Source organism: Cyprinodon variegatus, unplaced genomic scaffold (genome assembly GCF_000732505.1).
Source record: "Cyprinodon variegatus isolate N-32 unplaced genomic scaffold, C_variegatus-1.0 Scaffold1023, whole genome shotgun sequence".
Lineage (NCBI taxonomy): Eukaryota > Metazoa > Chordata > Actinopteri > Cyprinodontiformes > Cyprinodontidae > Cyprinodon > Cyprinodon variegatus.
Window position 1 is genome coordinate 37,758 of NW_015151476.1, and position 21,579 is coordinate 59,336.

The window sequence follows — 21,579 nt, forward strand, 5'->3', positions numbered from 1 at the left end:
CGGACAGGTGTTGTGAATGAAACGTTGCCCAGCTTGAAAGAGCTCCTGTGTGTCGCTGAATGTGTGCATTGATCATGGGCGGTTCTGGACAGGGGCCAACGGGGGCCAGTTCCCCTGTAGAACATGTCCTGGCCCCTGTTAAGGCCCCTGTGCTGGAGACATAATACTCAAAGAAATTCTAATGATGATATGCGCTGAACAGACATGGTTACTGATAGGTCCTTTGGATCTATTTCATTTTTTTTCCCTTTACAAATTCTGTTTTACTAATTATTTAAAAACAATAAGGTGATAGATTCAGTGGTACTGAAATAGGATCCCAGTTTTCATCTGCAAATTGCTCTAACTTTTACAGCTGAATTTATCAGTTCTTCTTGAGTTCTGATTCAGATTTTATAGAAAACTGTAATTTTAACTTAAAATTCCAAGATTATGACTTTATATTGACCTAATAAGACATATATTTTTTATTAAACCTATTTGAATAGAAATTTCATTTCATGCAGCTCTCTTAATAAAATCATGCTTTTCTTTGCCCCCATGAAAACACTATGGCCCCCTCCTGGCCCCCTGGTACATTTGGTCTAGAACCGCCACTGGCATTGATGACTGAAAGACATCTTCTGCCTCCATTTATCTATTTACTACAGTGCGTTGAATTCATGTTTATATGTATTTAAAGACATTTCAATTAGTGAAGAAAATTGCAGCAGGGAATATAAAAAAAAAGTCTAATCAACCAAAACTTTTGCGACCCTTTATTACATTGTGAATAAAATGTAGGTGCTATGTATTTGAAGTCCGAAGACAATTCATTGAACTGGATTTTATTGACTGATATTCTATAAAAAAATTTTATAATAAATACACATGCATGCCATAACTTTATTTTGTTTTAAATATAACTTGGAAACCACCTTATTAAATACTAAACTTGAGCTATCCCATTGCATTTTAATGGCATTTATAAAAAAAAGATGTTAAAGTTGCATTTTTGCTTAAAACAAACTTCTCTTGTCTGAATTTGATTGTATCAGTAAAGGTGGAAAAACATTTAAAGGAAAAGTCCGCTCATATTCAGAATTCAAACCTCTGAAAGTACTTTAAATATGAAATTATTACATACCGTTCAATAAATTATAAGTGTTTTTAATTAAGACTAATTTTCATTTGAATGTGCTTGTTTGGAGACATCCATGTTTGTCAAAGAACGCTACTGCCACCTACTGGTTTGTGACGTCACAGTGCTGAATCGGCTGTTGATCAAGTCCCAGTGCTGTGTCTGGTGTTTTTTCACAACGCGCTATTATCCAAGTCATCATGTTTTTATTTTTTCACTGATTAACTCTAAATTCATTAAATCACCGCCAACGTATTAGTTTGAGGTATAGATAATGATCCATTGGTTATTTCTTGCTGACCGGACTTTTCCTTTAACACTTTTTTATTTATCTTTGCTATCCTGTGCTCAACTAAGTATATATTCAAGCACTAGTTTCAGCACCAGAGGGCAGCAAACTCATACAAGTCTAAAGTATCTAATGTTGTTTCCTTTTTATTTCATACATACAAAACCAGAGATTCCAAAATGGTACCTGATATTGTTAAGGTATACATCGTTTTTCCAGACCCCACATCATTCCTGACCGAACACTCATAGACGCCACTGTCATTCAGCCTGATGGCCCGTCCAAAAATGAGTTTCTCTCCAGCTATGGACACACCATCTGGTAGAGCTCCTCCTCTCCTAAGGATGAGCAAAAACATATCAAGTTAATTCTCATGTCAAAGAGAGGTGAACCATAGAGAATGCATGAGTCACCACTTGAAACAAAAAAAAGGCGTGGCCCATTTTGGCAGATGGAAAATGAAAAAGGAGGCAGAGGGTAAACAAGCATTCCAGTATTGTCTGAGTTAAGCAACAGTATCGAACACTGTTGGTTTACATCACGGAAGATATCATCCTGAATAAACTCCACTTAAGGATTACTGTAGAGTTACCATAGAGCGAAACTACATGCGTCTGAACCAAAACCTGCTACCTAGTCATCCAAGCAGGCTAAATAAACACATGCATTGGTGGCTGTAAGCAGAGTGGAGACTGTGCAGCTGAAGAGGCATCACAGGCCACATAATGGAGCGCCAGTTTCTGATCAGGTCCACAGAGACGGTTCAGGTTGCTCAGTTGAGCTATTTAACCATCGCTTTATCCCCCAAAAATGGAGCAGGCTCGTGTTTCGTTCTTCAAAGCCCCACCTAGGTGCCCTGACCACCTTTTTTTTTTTTTTTTTTTTGATAGTCACACATGGAGGTTATATCAGCAGCTAAAAAAGATTCTAATCTGGGGATTGGACTAAGATACCTTTAGCTACTTTATCGTTGACAGTGAATTATCAGCACATCAGGACAATCGGGGTTAGAGTTACTGCAGCAGGTGAAACCAAACATTTGACAGAGCGTTACAACAGGACATATAAGATTCACAGCAGCAGCGTCATAATAAGGATAAAAAACAGTGAAGCAATCAAATTTCTGGGTTTAGAAATGACCTCATGCTTCTAAAAACCAGTACTTAGCTTTTTTTACTGACTAGTTGTTGGAACAGTTTAACACAGTTTCCTTGCAGAAAGAAGATCCTACATCACACCTTGACTTTAGCCCCCTTTTTAATTTTACTTTCAAATAATGCATGCAAGTTTAATTGGTAACACTGAATATCTAATGTAAGAATCTACAGGAGTAAATATCCATCACTGAGATGAAGAAGTTAAACTTCATGACAATATGAAAAACATTTCTTCTGCAAAGAGCTAAAGAATGTTGTTTTGAATATTTTTTTTAATTAACCTTATGAAAAAAATGTTTATAAGTCATACTAATTTCAAGGCACTAAATAAAACACTGCAGTCAAAAGGTTGGATTATGTGTACCAATAGCTATAGTGTGTCTGTTTGGATAGGATAGTGTCAAAATACATGGTTGAAATCAAATAACATTTTCCTATGTTTAATGAACGCTGAGTTGGTCGACTCTCTGGGATTTTCATGATCGGCTGCGCTCCACATTTGGTGTAGTCAGGTTTTAAAATATTCATGTCTTTATAGGTCATTCATAGTATATTGTAAACCTTAAAGTTCTGAGTTTCTTCTCCAGACCTCAGCGTGTTTCTCTAAAGTGTCTTTCAGTGAGAGGGAAACTGTATTGGCAAACTGGATGCTTCACACTAATTTCAAAATCAATTTCCACGTTCTTCTTTCAAACATTAGACTTAGACAGATTTATTTTGTCATTTTGTATACATGGGTGTATACAAAAATAAATTTAGTTAAAAAAAACTCTGGAAAATTTCATCTTTTAAAGTGCAGCCTTGAAAAACAGTAATAAAAACATTAAAAAAGAAAAAAATAGTAATATAAATACAATCACATCACATTACACCAGGTAATTGTCTATTATCATCCAAAGAATAGATAAAAATCAGGTTTTTAGACATATATTTGATGTTCCTACTATCAAAATGTGTCCTGATGGTCTGTAGGGTTGGTGTCTCTCTGGATTTTCCTTGTTGTCCCCCTAAATTTCTTTTACATTCCTTCATTAAATCCTCTGAAGGCCCCATAAATGCCTCAAACAGTTTTTGTGTTTTTAAAGTATTTCTTAGGAAACCTGAAGCTGTTTGTTCAGTAAAGCTAATACAAAGACCACTACACTACACTACACCACACCAAACTATAGTATACTACACTATACTACACTACACTACACTACACTATACTACACTACACTATAGCAGGGGTCTTCAACGTTTTCCAGGCCAAGGACCCCCAAACCTAGAGTGAGATGGAGCAGGGACCCCTTAATTATATATATGGAATGAAATTGTGTTATATCAAACTGGTCCTATAATCACTCTATTAAATATGGAGTCATGTAACGAAAGTAATTTCACCCTGGGATTATTAAAGTATTTCTGATTCCTGGTTGATGGGACAGGTGTTGTGAAAGAAACGGTGCCCAGCTTCAAAGAGCTCCTGTGTGTCGCTGAATGTGTGCATTGATGACTGAAAGACATCTTCTGCCTCGAATTAATCTGTTTAATACAGTGTGTTGAATTTATGTTAATGTGGATTTAAAGACATTTCAATTAGTGGAAAAAATTGCTGGGGGGGAATATAAAAAAAGTCTAATCAACCAAAACTTTTTGCAACCCCCATGCAGTACCTCTGTGGACCCCCTTTGGGTCGCGGACCCCCTGTTGAAGACCTCCGCACTACACTACACTACACTACACTACACTACACTACACTACACTACACTACACTACACTAATAAAATGTTTCTCTACATAGCTCCTCTATGTGGTCTTTAAATCATGGCTAATCAGGACTTCAATTTGACCTCTTCTACTGCAGATTATGTCTGGTTGTATGTCTTAATATAAAAATCACAAACCCTTTAGTTAAAGGATTTTTTTGTGATCCAAAAGGGTTGGGCTAAAAAGGGGACATTTTCCTCGTTCCAAAACCAAAGCTTGATGAAATGAACAGACTTCCTTCGTCCTCTAAACAAAAGGCCTCAGCAAGACAGCTTAGATCTTACATAAAGAGCTAGGTGGCAAAGGATGCTCAGCTTAGGGTTTATTCTATAACCGGTGGGTTGCCGGTTTAAGTTCTCTGTCGGTCTGTCCTTTGGCAAAGACATTTCACTCGCCTTGCCTGTTTTTGGTGGTCATGGATCCGCCTCTCATTCTGCCCCAGTGCAGCTGTGGCTACACTGTAGCATCCCACTATCAATATGTGAATGCGAATGTAAAACATTTAAGGAAGCTTCGACTTGATAAACAGTTATTTTCTTTAAAAAAAATACAGCCTGATAATCATAAAAATAGGACTTTGGCAACCAGGCAGAAGCAGTTAGAAAAAGAAGAAAAACCTCAAGTAAATCCTGATTTGTTGTTTGGAGGGAGCGACATACGGAACCTGAAATCTCTATGTAGATAAAAGCTAGAAGATTGAGCCAAATGTTTTTCTCCTTTGAAAAAATTCTCAGCACCATATGTGAAATAAACCTGACACTGAAAATCATGATTACTTAATGTACCCAAAAAGTTTTTTTATTATTATGTGGGAACGTTGTTCCATGAAAAACAACACAAAAAACTGGGATATTTTTTTGTACCGGGTAGTAAAAAAAACTAGAAAATGGCACCTTTTTTTGTCTGTGTGGCTTACAAAACTGTGCTACATATCAAATCATCATATGTTCATCTGAAATAAACTGAAATAAAAGTTGTTTCTACTAAGTTTACAGTGAAAGAGCTAGCCTACGGCACTGACCATAGATCTGTGTGTAGAGAATGTCACCAGTATAACATTTAGTATCCAAAAATAGATTTCCATCTATGTAAAACAGAAACTTTTTCCCTTTAAGTTGTATAGATATGTAATCATCTGGAACTGTCGTGAGAACAGAGAGCCAACATGCTAGCATTAGCTAAATCCTTAGCTAAAACACAAATTTATTAAAAGACTGTCGCTGTATGTGTTGTTCAAACCTATGGAGAAAATTATAAAGGTAAATCTAATTGGGGTGTTGAGCCTCAGTTAGAGATATAGTAGCTTTATTAAGGTAGCCAAGTTTGCACTGAGCAGCAAAGCCCTTTTATAGCAAGCTTACAGTAACAGCCATTCAAAATGGCTCCTCCCGGTCAAACAACAGCAGAATGGCAGCCCACTTCCCTGCAACTCCCAGCAGAATCCCCTACAACTTCCAAGCCTTCCCCTTGGAGTGCATTTTTTCACTCTGACTCCACCCTTTCACTGAATTACAGGGTCTGACCAGGTGATAACACTTCTCTTTAGATCTTAATGTCCACAAATCATGACAGAAAGAATATTTTAGTACAAAGATTGACGTTTAAAAAGGAATTGTAGGGGACAAGTCAAGGAAAGTGAGGACATTTTGAATGGCTACTACTTTACAGAGAATTATGACAAAATATCAGGGTTTCTGCAAACATTACTAAATTTATTGATCTAAATATAGGGTCTTAAAAAGTATTTTTGCATAATACATTTAAGTTTTATCAAATCTTCTGATAAGCTAGTGTTATATCCTGGAACTAGTGGTTTTTAGTCTTTGACTTTCATGCCGGGGGCCTGGGTTATTAATCCCATTAGGAGAATCCAACATAAAAACTTCAAGTCATGAGCAACTAGCCATGACCTGAATATGAAAGCAGCCAAAAGGACACAAACATTCTCCCGAAGGGGAGAACATGAATATCAACTATAGTACATCTACATTTTTATACCTTTATGAAGGATATCCTAAAATGTCTGTCACTTTCAGTAAAAAAAAAAAAAGAGTTAATGGTGTACAGAAAATCTTTTAAAGTAACTAAAGGTATAGAGGATGATCTTTTATTTCCGGGTGGATCATCTAAGTGGTCCTCCTAATTGTCAATCATTCTGTTGACATGTTTACGTAAGGCCATACTACGTGCTCGTCCCTTTAGCAATCTTTTTCTTGCACGCGCACTTTCAGGCGTATATGTGTGGTGTGCTAAGGTTTCAAACAGTCATTGAAGCTCAAACTTTCTCACCACGGTTCTTTGAAAGTGACCGAGGGTCGTAAGAGAAAAAGTGTCTACGAAGTGTATGAGAAGAAAAGAAAGGCCTTAGAAGAGGCAGATATATTCCGGAATGCTTTCCGCGGAGAGCTCTCCTCGCAAAGCATTATGGGATATGCTGTCACAGCGACTAATAACAAAGATGGTGCAGGCACCACACAGTGGAGCACAAGTTACGTGACCAACAGGTAGCAAAAAGCAGTGGTCATCTGTTTAAATGGTAAGTTAAGTGAGTTCTTTATTTTTTAGCGTTTTTATTGTGATTACACTCTCACAAGTACAGAGCAACAAAATTAACTCTCTAAATTTAACCCATCCCCTTGGGGAGCAGTGGGCTGCCATTGTGCAGTGACCCACAGTGGCAGTCTGTGGGAGTGGGATTTGAACTCAAAACCTCAGAACTCCAAGCACAATGCCCTAACCTCTAGACCGCCACTCCCCAAAGCAGGCATTAGCATGAAGGGTGTTGCCTAAGGTACACCAAGCTTATTCCCCCAAGCTGGGATACAAACCCAGTCTTCCTGTTTGCGGGCAAGTGCCTTACCACTTGAGCTAGCCAGCCGCAGTTCACTATAAAGTCCACGATTTAGTCCCCGCTCTTTATAGTGGGGTAAGGTAGGACCTTCGGGAAGAGTAAGCTTTTATGAGTTATGAGAACAGCAACTTTTAAACAGAGTATGCACGAGGAAAAATGGTCTTGTGCATGCTAGACGTTTCCTCTCGGGAACGGGTACAGGGTTGTACATGTACTTTTTTTTTTAAATGGAGAGGGTGGGTCTTTTAAAAAAAATCACGAAAATCCTTCACAATACCTTTAAGTAAGAGACTGCGAAAGAGTAAGAACACGGGAGCTAAGTTTGATTCTCTCAACTCGCCTCAAACACAGTCCAATAGTCATTGTAACTAAAATCGTCCTCCGCCATATCCATTGCTTAAACTTTGTTAACTTTGTTGCAGTGTCAGATTTGGGTAAAAGGCTAAATTTTATTTTAGTAACATCTTTACCAGGACACACTTAATTTCTAATCTAAAGAGAAATACACGTTTACAACAAATGTAGGGTTCCTCAAGCTTAAGAATAATAAATAACAATTGATCTAAATCTATAAGGTCTGTAATGTTTCTACCTCTATTATGTCTAAGCATAGAGAACTGAAAGCTTTATGTCTGGGAGCTAATCTGACACCAAAGCACATCTTTTCCACATTAATACCTAAAAGCAGAGAAATATATACAAGATTCAGCTGCTCCTCTGTAAGTCTCCAATCTAACATTCAACCTCAGCCCAAACAATGTTTGTTTTCTTGGAGACAAATCCGATTAGATTTTAGAGGTGGAGTTTGGCAGACCTTTTCCTGCACTGAAATATAAGAGGATTGATCATATTTTTATATCCGATTATTGTTCCAAAGCAGGTCAGCAAGCTGGGACACATCTGGCTCCTGATTTAATTCTTATTGATATCTGAGGATCGCCCCTCTGTTTAAAGATTCTCCACCCAGCTTTTGACGACAGAGTGCAGATGCAGAGATGTAATGGCTGCTACAGTGTCTCTAATTAAAGCACAGACCCTGTGTTTTTAGCAGACATTAGAGTGATATTTAAAGCGCTGCTCTGTGATTAAGTGCTTAGCATGCGTCTCCTGCTCTTCCTCATATCGCTGGTTCCATCCCTCATGTGAAACAGTCTCCCTTCCAAGAATATCTCACTTCACTTTTTGCAACTCGACACCACTGCTTGTGAATTTCACATAAAATTGAAGAGAAAAGGAGATCCCACATTTAACCCAACTGCAAACACGTTGTTTTGTGTCTCTGTGTAATCCTAGTGAGGGTGGCTTATATGCGTTTTTAGTCACATTCCAGCAGCGTGTAAAGAGCTATTTAGTAGCACAGGGAGCTAGATTAACGTGTAATTGTCGGAGCTAAAATAGTGGTTTGTATGTTATGATGACGCTACCATGTCCAGGTGACTTTCTGAGGTTCAGGGTTTCCTCTGCCTTCACACACCAGCTCAGCCTGCGTCAGTCCAATGTACCAGTAGTCTGTACGGGTGGAGATGATGGGATCTGGGGGGTCTGAAACAAAACAATCACACAAGCAAAAATGTAACAGAAAGCATTATTTTTTTAGTAAACTATGAGAAAAAATATTTAGCAAATGAGCGAAAACCTTTTTTTTTTCTAAGTACATGTAAAAAAAAAAAGACAAATAGGCACGTAAAACAACAACAAAACATATTTGAAAAAAGGATATTATGATAAAATCAACCCAAACCCCATGGATATTTAGAAGTGTACAAAGTTAAAAGGGTGGAGAAGTCACACTTACACACATATTAAAAGCACAGATAAGGTCTGCCTAAATCAACAGCGATGACATGATTAAAGGATGGATCACATTTTTAAAACCTTTAGGCCGGACAGATTTCTCCCTTTGGATATTGCAATGTTTGTTTTGTTTTTTATTAATTTAAGATAACCATTAAATTTACTAACATTTAAGTAACCGGTGAGTTTTAAGATTCTTAAACTGGAAGTTTAAAGATCCTTAACTTAGGATTATAAAAAAAAATATTTATTCAGAACCTACTTTATCAGAACAATATGACCTTTCAAAGGCCTTAGACTCTAGTTTACCAAAGCTGGAGCCTTTATTTACTAATAAAGACAATTTTGAAAAGTAAACCTTCTTAGGAGTCCTAATTCTACCACCTGGGTGCAACCAACAACCCTTCCAGGAGGTACAAAAGAACCCAGAACAACATCTAAGACTCCCTTTCCTCAGATCAGTGTTTATGATTGAGGATTCAAAGCCAAAAAGGCTGCTAGAGAAAAAGCCTTTCTCACATTTATAAACTGAGTCGTTTCTCAAAAATAGTCTGTGGACTGATGAAACAATAGTGGAAGTGTTTGGAAGGCATGTTTTCTGTTTGCATAAAATTTGCAGCAGGTCAGAAAAAGAACAAGTCAACACACGGCGGTGGTAGTGTGATGCTCTGGGAGGCTTTACTTCTACATGGCCTGAACATACTGCAACCCTGAGCTCTGCTTTCTAGCTGAAGAACCTTAAGGAGAATGTTTGCTCATCAGTTTGTGGCCTGAAGCTCATGAGCATGCATGAAAATGCTCCAAGAGACACTAGCAACACTGCTTTTATTTTGAATTTCCTTTGCACAAACCACAAGCATGTCGATGTTTCAATCCAGGCTTTCAGTTATGATTATCTTGAAAACCTGCTTGTCCAAAGTCTATTGTTGCTTTGTTTGGAAACATGCTTTTTTCTACTTGCATGAATAGATCTGTGTTCTACGTTGAAGTTTCTCTTTCTTTTTTTTGTGGCAGCACACCAACATTAAACATATTACTGTAACCTAACGTGCTAAAGTAAAAATAAATAAAATGGTCTCCTGGTCTTGTTAAATATAATGTTGTTTAATTAAATTGCAATTATATTGCAAATGCAATTAATGGAGACCTTTCTGCTTAAAAAATGCTTCTGTAAATTTGTTTTAAAAACAATATCTATATATTTAAGCTTCTCAAAATTATACCAAGTGATTCAGAGTGTGAACCACCATAGATGTCAAGTTTATGAGTCAAGTCCACACCTTAACTAGTCAATCATGTCATAAACAAAGAAAGAAAACGTGTAAAACCCAAAGAAGCCTGATAAATAAAGAAAGAGTCACGAATGGAGGCTATCCATGCTTTCCACCGGAAATTAATCCAAGTCTGATTGATAACATTTACTTATATCCACAGGAATAATTGAATTAATACAATTCGAGGAAAGAGGCTGATTTACCAGGAACAGGAAGATCTTAACAAAGCTGGCATAGAGCCCAGAAAAAAGAACAGTCAACTGAGCAAAGTCACACCAATTTTCCTCCCGGAGGCTTTCAGGGCATTAGCAAAGGAAGAAAACATTCGGTTCGGTGGCTGCTCATTACAAAGAAAGATTTCCTTAAGGGATCCAGCTATGAGCTGGATCGCTCATCTAAATGTCATTTAAACATAATATACATGCGTCTGCTTTCTATTTAAGGTGCAGCAGCAGGTAAAACTGCATCTTAAAGCAAACAATCGGAAATGAAGATTAGCACATTTAAAATAGATGATGGAAAAAAGTCCAGGTCCAGTTAGAATGAGCAAATATAAAGGAATCCATAAGGTTAAAATGAAATATTGCAAACCATGCAGATGTTGTTCATGTTTTATGTGAGTGTTTCAGGAAATATCTACTACACAAACTAAAGGGCTACATTGTAAGGAACTGAATGTAATCAAAAATATAAAATCCCTTGTTTATTTTTTCCTAAATATTTCTTTTTATCTACCAATTATTTCAAACTTAAATGTTTTCTGAGTCTTCTAATGTAGAGAGATTTGTTTCCAAATTACAAGACATTGAAACTGAGCAACTCGGGAATCTTAATAGTAATTTTTTTAGCATCAAACAAAGTTGGTTTTACTGACTAATTTTACTGATATGACATTTTTACAGACACTCTGCTGTATTCTCTATAAATTCAAAGCACAATCCTTAACTAAAGGGAGTTAATTAGGCTTCTTTTTTTGACTGATTTTCCTGCTGAATGACGAGTGATGACTAACCAACAGTTTTCTGGATGACGCCTATTGAAAATATTCTGCTTAAAGAGACCATAAAATCCAAAATGGCCTCTGGGACATTTAGGAGAAAAACAAGCCCACAGCATCACGGGCCTTCTGCCAAGAGCTGCTCCTCCTTATTCAGCTTTTTCTCTACACCACATCACCTAGAGCTCCATCTTTGTCTCATTTGAATAATGCAAATGCTTCCAGTTGTACTGTTCAGCAAACTCCTCTTGTTAACCTTTGCAATGGTAGGACAGAAATGTACTATTCCTCTTATGTTTTCCCTAAAAAACTGTCAGCTCGTAGATGGAGTCTACAAGAATTCATAAAGACTTGGTGACCATAAGATAGAAATTGATCTTTATTTTAACCCATCCCCTTGGGGAGCAGTGGGCTGCCACTGTGCAGTGCTCAGGGAGCAGTGTGGGATTAAGGGTCTTGCTCAGGGACCCAGAGTGCAGGCTGCAGGGATCTAACCGGGTACTTGCAACCTTCTCAGAGCACAAGCGCACTGCTTTAACCACTAGGTCAACAGTCCCCCAAAAATAGATGGTTACTAAAAACAACAAGCAGGTTTGCATAACTATTCTTTGCTGCAGCTTCTAAACAGAGCGCTTTGATATTCACTACTTACTGTAAAGATACACAACAATCCTTTTATAGCCTTGTTTGTTAGAGTTCCAGCATTAAACATGATCTGCTTCTTGAAGCTTTTTACTGATTTAAGATGAGCAATATAAACCTGTCTTAGTTAACTGTGATGTTATTTAGTTTTTACTGTTTTACAGAGTAGATAAAAATAATGGGACCCTCAGTAATACTCATTTCACAAAAAGATATAGACGTGTTAGTTTTGTTAGTCATTAAGTGTTTAATAAAATCTTTGAAACAAAACTACATACTTATGCCCACTGATACAGACTGAAACTATACATTTGAATGACCAAACAAGATAAAACTAAAAATTCATTCATTTTTGTAGTAGCCCCTCCCACTCGTCTTTATACTAGGTATTTTAAAAGCAATATAAGGCTTTAAGATCAAATTTAGAAATGACTAAACATTTAGCAAAATGACTAAAAGTAATGACTCATTTCTTTAAAAAGGTTGAGGATATCTATTAATACAAACGGCTTTAATAAAGTCCTTCATTTCCTTGTTTTGACTTTGTCATCACTCCTCTTCACTAACAGGATCATCCCACTGCAGAACAATAATAATAGATATCTGAATGAGTCTATTTCATCGGTTCTATACTTACACTGCACCACCAGGTTGTTAGAGATCCTGCGTGGTTTCTGCAGGCCGGGATGCCACACCAAGCAGTCCAGCTTCTTCCCATTCATGCTGCGCAGCGGGTGGAGCGAGTAGTGGCTGGACACTGACCCACCATCGTTAGTGCGGTTTTGGGAGTGGCCGGGCAGGTCGGTGTCCCACGACAGCTGAGGGGGGGGACGACCTACGGCCCGACAGGAGGCGACCACACCATAAGGCTGGCCTTCCACCAGATGCACAGGATCCAAGGAGGAGATGGGTAATGCTAAGGAGACAAGAGAGATCCTTGTCAGAATGACTCATTGTTCAGCAAAGGAAATAGTTTATTATCATTTTTTAATCCATGTTTGTTTATTATGCTTAAAGTGATAATGCCACGTAACACTGTGACCAAAAATATTTATTTTATTTCAGGGATTACTATAAAGGTCTGAACTCATTGTCCACAGATGATGCATAGAGATGGCATTCCTGGCCTTTCAGCTAACATAAGGAGGTTACTGTTCAGACTTTAGCCTAGTTGAACGTTTTCATCGAAGACACAAAGGGTGCTGTCCACCTAAAGGAAGTGCAGCTTTTGCAAACAATAAGCAGTTTGTAATAGCACACCTGCTCTTGTCCAGCCTTTTCCACGTGCTGCAGTGAAAACAAGAATACTATATTGTGTTGTTTATCATCAACAGAGCAACAACACGTCAAGGAAACGTGGCAGCATCATGCTATGGGCTTACATAGATGGAAGAGGAATTATGGTCAAAATGAACATGAAACCAGTTCATCCTCTTTATAGATATGTTTGTTGAAATCACACAATTAATATTTTAAATTTGTGCATTCAATTTTTATAAAGAAACTGCTATAAAGATAAGCCCCACCCACTCTCTATATAAGAATACATGCAGTAAAAAATTCAGATTACCACTTACATTTCAGAAATGAGATCAGAAATGAACATAAATCAGCCCCTCAGAATCAATGTCATTNGTTCATTCGAAACACGCCCCATAATCACAGCTCTATGGAGCAGTATCAGACTCATATTCTGACTAGAATTGAGTCGGACTACGTCAGGCTAGCCTTTATTCACAAATGAAGACAATTTTAAAAAGTAGTAAACCTTTTTAGGAGTCCTAATTCTACCAAATGGGTACAACCAACAACCTATCCAAGAGGTATAAAAGAACCGAACAACATCTAAGGCTCCCTTTCCTCAGATCAGTGTTCATGATTGAGGATTCAAAGCTAAAAAGTCTGATAGAGAAAAGGCCTTTCTCACAGGCATGTTTTCTGTTTGCATAAAATTTGCAGCAGGTCAGAAAAAAAACAAGTCAACACTCGGCGGTGGTAGTGTGATGCTCTGGGAGGCTTTACTTCTACATGGCCTGAACATACTGCAACCCTGAGCTCTGCTTTCTAGCTGAAGAACCTTAAGGAGAATGTTTGCTCATCAGTTTGTGGCCTGAAGCTCATGAGCATGCATGAAAATGCTCCAAGAGACACTAGCAACACTGCTTTTATTTTGAATTTCCTTTGCACAAACCACAAGCATGTCGATGTTTCAATCCAGGCTTTCAGTTATGATTATCTTGAAAACCTGCTTGTCCAAAGTCTATTGTTGCTTTGTTTGGAAACATGCTTTTTTCTACTTGCATGAATAGATCTGTGTTCTACGTTGAAGTTTCTCTTTCTTTTTTTTGTGGCAGCACACCAACATTAAACATATTACTGTAACCTAACGTGCTAAAGTAAAAATAAATAAAATGGTCTCCTGGTCTTGTTAAATATAATGTTGTTTAATTAAATTGCAATTATATTGCAAATGCAATTAATGGAGACCTTTCTGCTTAAAAAATGCTTCTGTAAATTTGTTTTAAAAACAATATCTATATATTTAAGCTTCTCAAAATTATACCAAGTGATTCAGAGTGTGAACCACCATAGATGTCAAGTTTATGAGTCAAGTCCACACCTTAACTAGTCAATCATGTCATAAACAAAGAAAGAAAACGTGTAAAACCCAAAGAAGCCTGATAAATAAAGAAAGAGTCACGAATGGAGGCTATCCATGCTTTCCACCGGAAATTAATCCAAGTCTGATTGATAACATTTACTTATATCCACAGGAATAATTGAATTAATACAATTCGAGGAAAGAGGCTGATTTACCAGGAACAGGAAGATCTTAACAAAGCTGGCATAGAGCCCAGAAAAAAGAACAGTCAACTGAGCAAAGTCACACCAATTTTCCTCCCGGAGGCTTTCAGGGCATTAGCAAAGGAAGAAAACATTCGGTTCGGTGGCTGCTCATTACAAAGAAAGATTTCCTTAAGGGATCCAGCTATGAGCTGGATCGCTCATCTAAATGTCATTTAAACATAATATACATGCGTCTGCTTTCTATTTAAGGTGCAGCAGCAGGTAAAACTGCATCTTAAAGCAAACAATCGGAAATGAAGATTAGCACATTTAAAATAGATGATGGAAAAAAGTCCAGGTCCAGTTAGAATGAGCAAATATAAAGGAATCCATAAGGTTAAAATGAAATATTGCAAACCATGCAGATGTTGTTCATGTTTTATGTGAGTGTTTCAGGAAATATCTACTACACAAACTAAAGGGCTACATTGTAAGGAACTGAATGTAATCAAAAATATAAAATCCCTTGTTTATTTTTTCCTAAATATTTCTTTTTATCTACCAATTATTTCAAACTTAAATGTTTTCTGAGTCTTCTAATGTAGAGAGATTTGTTTCCAAATTACAAGACATTGAAACTGAGCAACTCGGGAATCTTAATAGTAATTTTTTTAGCATCAAACAAAGTTGGTTTTACTGACTAATTTTACTGATATGACATTTTTACAGACACTCTGCTGTATTCTCTATAAATTCAAAGCACAATCCTTAACTAAAGGGAGTTAATTAGGCTTCTTTTTTTGACTGATTTTCCTGCTGAATGACGAGTGATGACTAACCAACAGTTTTCTGGATGACGCCTATTGAAAATATTCTGCTTAAAGAGACCATAAAATCCAAAATGGCCTCTGGGACATTTAGGAGAAAAACAAGCCCACAGCATCACGGGCCTTCTGCCAAGAGCTGCTCCTCCTTATTCAGCTTTTTCTCTACACCACATCACCTAGAGCTCCATCTTTGTCTCATTTGAATAATGCAAATGCTTCCAGTTGTACTGTTCAGCAAACTCCTCTTGTTAACCTTTGCAATGGTAGGACAGAAATGTACTATTCCTCTTATGTTTTCCCTAAAAAACTGTCAGCTCGTAGATGGAGTCTACAAGAATTCATAAAGACTTGGTGACCATAAGATAGAAATTGATCTTTATTTTAACCCATCCCCTTGGGGAGCAGTGGGCTGCCACTGTGCAGTGCTCAGGGAGCAGTGTGGGATTAAGGGTCTTGCTCAGGGACCCAGAGTGCAGGCTGCAGGGATCTAACCGGGTACTTGCAACCTTCTCAGAGCACAAGCGCACTGCTTTAACCACTAGGTCAACAGTCCCCCAAAAATAGATGGTTACTAAAAACAACAAGCAGGTTTGCATAACTATTCTTTGCTGCAGCTTCCAAACAGAGCGCTTTGATATTCACTACTTACTGTAAAGATACACAACAATCCTTTTATAGCCTTGTTTGTTAGAGTTCCAGCATTAAACATGATCTGCTTCTTGAAGCTTTTTACTGATTTAAGATGAGCAATATAAACCTGTCTTAGTTAACTGTGATGTTATTTAGTTTTTACTGTTTTACAGAGTAGATAAAAATAATGGGACCCTCAGTAATACTCATTTCACAAAAAGATATAGACGTGTTAGTTTTGTTATTACAAAGTCATTAAGTGTTTAATAAAATCTTTGAAACAAAACTACATACTTATGCCCACTGATACAGACTGAAACTATACATTTGAATGACCAAACAAGATAAAACTAAAAATTCATTCATTTTTGTAGTAGCCCCTCCCACTCGTCTTTATACTAGGTATTTTAAAAGCAATATAAGGCTTTAAGATCAAATTTAGAAATGACTAAACATTTAGCAAAATGACTAAAAGTAATGACTCATTTCTTTAAAAAGGTTGAGGATATCTATTAATACAAACGGCTTTAATAAAGTCCTTCATTTCCTTGTTTTGACTTTGTCATCACTCCTCTTCACTAACAGGATCATCCCACTGCAGAACAATAATAATAGATATCTGAATGAGTCTATTTCATCGGTTCTATACTTACACTGCACCACCAGGTTGTTAGAGATCCTGCGTGGTTTCTGCAGGCCGGGATGCCACACCAAGCAGTCCAGCTTCTTCCCATTCATGCTGCGCAGCGGGTGGAGCGAGTAGTGGCTGGACACTGACCCACCATCGTTAGTGCGGTTTTGGGAGTGGCCGGGCAGGTCGGTGTCCCACGACAGCTGAGGGGGGGGACGACCTACGGCCCGACAGGAGGCGACCACACCATAAGGCTGGCCTTCCACCAGATGCACAGGATCCAAGGAGGAGATGGGTAATGCTAAGGAGACAAGAGAGATCCTTGTCAGAATGACTCATTGTTCAGCAAAGGAAATAGTTTATTATCATTTTTTAATCCATGTTTGTTTATTATGCTTAAAGTGATAATGCCACGTAACACTGTGACCAAAAATATTTATTTTATTTCAGGGATTACTATAAAGGTCTGAACTCATTGTCCACAGATGATGCATAGAGATGGCATTCCTGGCCTTTCAGCTAACATAAGGAGGTTACTGTTCAGACTTTAGCCTAGTTGAACGTTTTCATCGAAGACACAAAGGGTGCTGTCCACCTAAAGGAAGTGCAGCTTTTGCAAACAATAAGCAGTTTGTAATAGCACACCTGCTCTTGTCCAGCCTTTTCCACGTGCTGCAGTGAAAACAAGAATACTATATTGTGTTGTTTATCATCAACAGAGCAACAACACGTCAAGGAAACGTGGCAGCATCATGCTATGGGCTTACATAGATGGAAGAGGAATTATGGTCAAAATGAACATGAAACCAGTTCATCCTCTTTATAGATATGTTTGTTGAAATCACACAATTAATATTTTAAATTTGTGCATTCAATTTTTATAAAGAAACTGCTATAAAGATAAGCCCCACCCACTCTCTATATAAGAATACATGCAGTAAAAAATTCAGATTACCACTTACATTTCAGAAATGAGATCAGAAATGAACATAAATCAGCCCCTCAGAATCAATGTCATTCAATTCAATTCAATTCAGTTTATTTATATAGCGCCAAATTCACAACACATGTCATCTCAAGGCACTTTACAGTTCAACCAATCAATGTTTGATCAAATTATGTTAAAATCTCTGGAGAATCTATTAGGAGCAACAACTTGTTGATCCAATGTTTCTGTTTTGGAGGCGCTGTAGATTTCCAGTTTTTTTTTTTTTTGTATATACCTTTCTGCAGCAGAGGATGCAAAACAAAATATCTTTTGTAAGGAAGTAGTTTCATAGATGTAGCATCTCCAAAGATCCAGATCTTAGGATCAAGACCCAAACAAAAATTCCTCTGACTTTAATAGACCCACAGTATTCCAGCAGATTTGCTTTTATACACACCTCCAAAGCATTTAGACAAAGACATCTTACACCTTAGACATTTGTTAGCAACACCAACAACCCGTTATTCCATCTACTGACCATAAATATGTAAAAATACCACATTTTAGATGTTTAATTGATATCCATATCAATGAGTTTTGATACAGAACCTTAAACTGTCTGCTGGAAAGCTTTATAAAAGTCATTTCTTTAAGAAAGTTTAGAACAACACATATGTTTGCTTGTCAGTTTTTTGTCATTTTGAAATGAATGATAATTTTTTAGCTTGCAAAAGATGAAGTTGTAACATGTGAATATCAACTTGGCTCGGAGCTCGCCTGCCTGGCTGTGTGTTTCCTGGACGGGGCCGCCTTTTACAGCTGCTTTTTGTATCTCTGCTTCTGTCTCCTTGAACCCCAGTCAGCCTCGGCAGATGGCCGCTCACACTGAGCCTGGTTCTGCTTGAGGTTTCTTCCTGTTAAAAGGGAGTTTTTCCTCTCCACTGTCGCTACAACCTTGCTTAGTGTGAGAGATTGCCTTCAAGTCAATGAGTCGATATAATCAACTGGTTTTCCTTACATAGAAAACTTTGAATCAATTTGACTGTATGATCTGGTTGAACTGTAAAGTGCATTGAGATGACATGTTGTGAATTGGCGCTATAGAAATAAACTGAATTGAATTGAACTTTGAAGATCAACTGTACATATATTCAAGAACAGGGAAGTCTTTCACTTATAGAAAAAGGATTGATATTGGACCTAATTGATTTCACAATGGAGAAATTAAATCTCTGCATTTAACCCATCCATCAAAAATAAAAATATGTTAGAACTGTATATTTACAGTCATTTTTACTATTTTTCAAGGCTGCACTTTAAAAAAGATGAAATTGAACAGTGAGCTGTTTCCAAACGACATTTCTTTTTGTTTTACACTTTTGTAAACAAAATTACAAATAAAATCTGTCTAAAGTCTATCCCCTTGGGGAGCAAAGAGCTGCCATTGTGTGGTGCCCGGGGAACAGTGTTGGGTTAAGGGTCTTGCTCAGGAACCCAGAGTGCAGGCTGTGGGGATCGAACCAGGTACATCTCAGAGCACAAGCGCACTGCTCTAACCACTAGACCAAAACTCCCCTTTTTTATAGAATAAAAAGAAACAAAGAAGAGAAAGAGCAAAGTAAAGGTTGAAAAAGTCTCTTTAAACTATTCAGTTTTGATGATCTGACTTTTTGTCTTAGCCTGCATTTCACACAGCATTCCAAATTTTGGGGTGAAAAAGAGCAGTTAGTAATCTGAGTAAGGAACACTAGGATTTACCTGCTGTAGTTTTTGCATCGTTTAGGATTGAATTTCACTTCATTTCAGCAGTTTCAACAGAAACTCGCACACTTCTTTCCAAAAACATAACTTGGTTCATCGGAATGGCATCTAAGCTGGATTTTTTTCTTACAGTGCATCTAAAAAGATTTACACATCAACACTTTTGTTTTTGCTTTCTACCCAGCTGCTTTAACATGGCCATGAGTCACAGTGATTCACACGATCTCCTGGTAAATCTCTGCACAGGCGATAGGATTATTAAAAAAGCAATAGCAACAAAAGCTGTTTTGGTTTAATTTATAAACCCAAAACAAATGAGATCACATTTTTTTTTTCCACATCTGCCAAATAAAACCGGCAGCAAGGGTTCAGTGTCTTCACATGTTGATGAGAGGTTGCCTTTTAGAACGAACTATAGCAAAAATTAGATGTCTACTTTAGAATAAATTACATTTTTAATGTGTGTTTTGGTGCTGTTCTGTTTTATTTCTTTTTTTTTTCTGCAAAGATTTAGGTAGCAAATCGAAAAAATTTGCCTTCTGGTGTGAAAATATACTTTTTAATTATTTATTTTCTCTATGAGACATTGAACTGGGCTGCCTGTATTTTAATAGAGCTTTAAATGTTAAAGTGATTCTAATTTGACATAGTTACTCCTCCAGGACCAAAACCTGCTTCAGCCAGTTGGTTCAGTTCCAGGCTGTCATAACAAGTGTTTAGAACACCTCCTATACAGATATTTTACATGCAAATTCTCCTCCTAAAGCCAAATGTGACAGCTTTCAGAGAATTTGGATCTAGCGCTCGTCGGTTACCCGTCTGTGTGCATTTCTGCAGCATCTGATCCAAGGCAAGCCAGAACAAGTCTTTAAGCTGAGAGTATTTCTCATAATGATGTCTGGCAGCAGAAGGAGATGATCAGAAGCAGATAGCATCGCTCTAATATTTATTTCTTAAAAAAAGGATCCGCCCATCATTTTTTATTCCCACAGCTGCTGAGAGGGCTTAATGAAATACCTCATGTGGTTCGATCAGGAAGTAAAACAACCCACAAAAAAGAAAAAAAAAACAATAGAAACATTGTAGTAAAGAATTATGAGAAAACAGCAATTGTCAAAGAAAACCATTTTCCAGAAGACTAATTTGCTTTGTTTTTTTATGTAATTATTTTAAGCTCCTCCATGTTAAGTTTATCTACAGAATGCGGTTCCTCATTGTTTACAGTACCGCACCAAAGTATTCCCAAACTTTTGATTTATTCTCACGCCAAAAGAAATTGCAGGTACGATTTAATCAAATTGCTCCAACTGGTAATTTAATACATTTTTTTTTAATTATAAATTTAATAAATTAAGATATCTCTTAGTTTTTACCTGTTGGAGCAATGTATTAACCCTTTAAAGCCTGATCCAAGAATAAAACAAAAGAACATTTATTTTTTTTTTTTTTTGGTTTGAATTCCTTATTTGCCCTTTTAACAAAATATGTAAAAAGAAAAAACAGAAATACATTTTTTGTGTAGTCTTCTACTGGCTGTTATCAGGTATATCTAAATTATGCAAAAGGTGTCAGATGCAAAACATTTCAGAAACCGTATGTATCAAATATGATACATTTGGCATTAAAGGGTTAAAATCTGAGTTGGAGCTGCATTTTCATTTTAGAGTCTACATGCATGCATTTGAAATTTACCCTGTTTTACTCCCAACATTTCACCCATGCAACATGTTGACTGCAGAATTGCCTGATCTTTGCATTAATTAAACTCAGTCCCATTGTTCTGTGAAGGCCTCAGAGGTTTAGAAAACAGAAATACAAAGTCAGCCTAATGAAGACCAAGGAACGCTTCAGACAGGTCAGGGAGGACGGCATGGAGACCATTAAAGCATTCAAATGCTTTTTGTCAAATCTCAGTTTGAACTATTGAACAAAGAAACATTGATATAAATTCAATAAAATAAATAAAAGCCTCTAAATGGATTCCATTGATAAACCTCTAGATCATGGGTCTTCAACGTTTTTCCAGGCCAAACTGGTCCTATAGTCACTCTATTAAATATGGATTCATGTAACCAAACTAGGGATGCACGATATTGGGATTTTGGCTGATATCCAATATGCCGATATTTTAAAACTCATGTA

The 21,579-nt window shown here is 37.2% G+C and overlaps 1 protein-coding gene across 1 annotated transcript in view; it reads right to left on the minus strand.

Moving 5' to 3' along the window:
• LOC107100888 (nectin-4-like) overlaps positions 1-21,579 on the minus strand; it is a 44,296-nt gene that overhangs the window by 7,056 nt on the left and 15,661 nt on the right. The window contains exons 4-6 of the mRNA XM_015399554.1: positions 16,771-17,049; positions 8,591-8,708; positions 1,596-1,747 (exon numbers count right to left, since the gene is read on the minus strand). Of these exons, the coding sequence (XP_015255040.1) occupies positions 1,596-1,747; positions 8,591-8,708; positions 16,771-17,049 (549 nt within the window). The remainder of the gene's footprint in view (positions 1-1,595; positions 1,748-8,590; positions 8,709-16,770; positions 17,050-21,579) is intronic.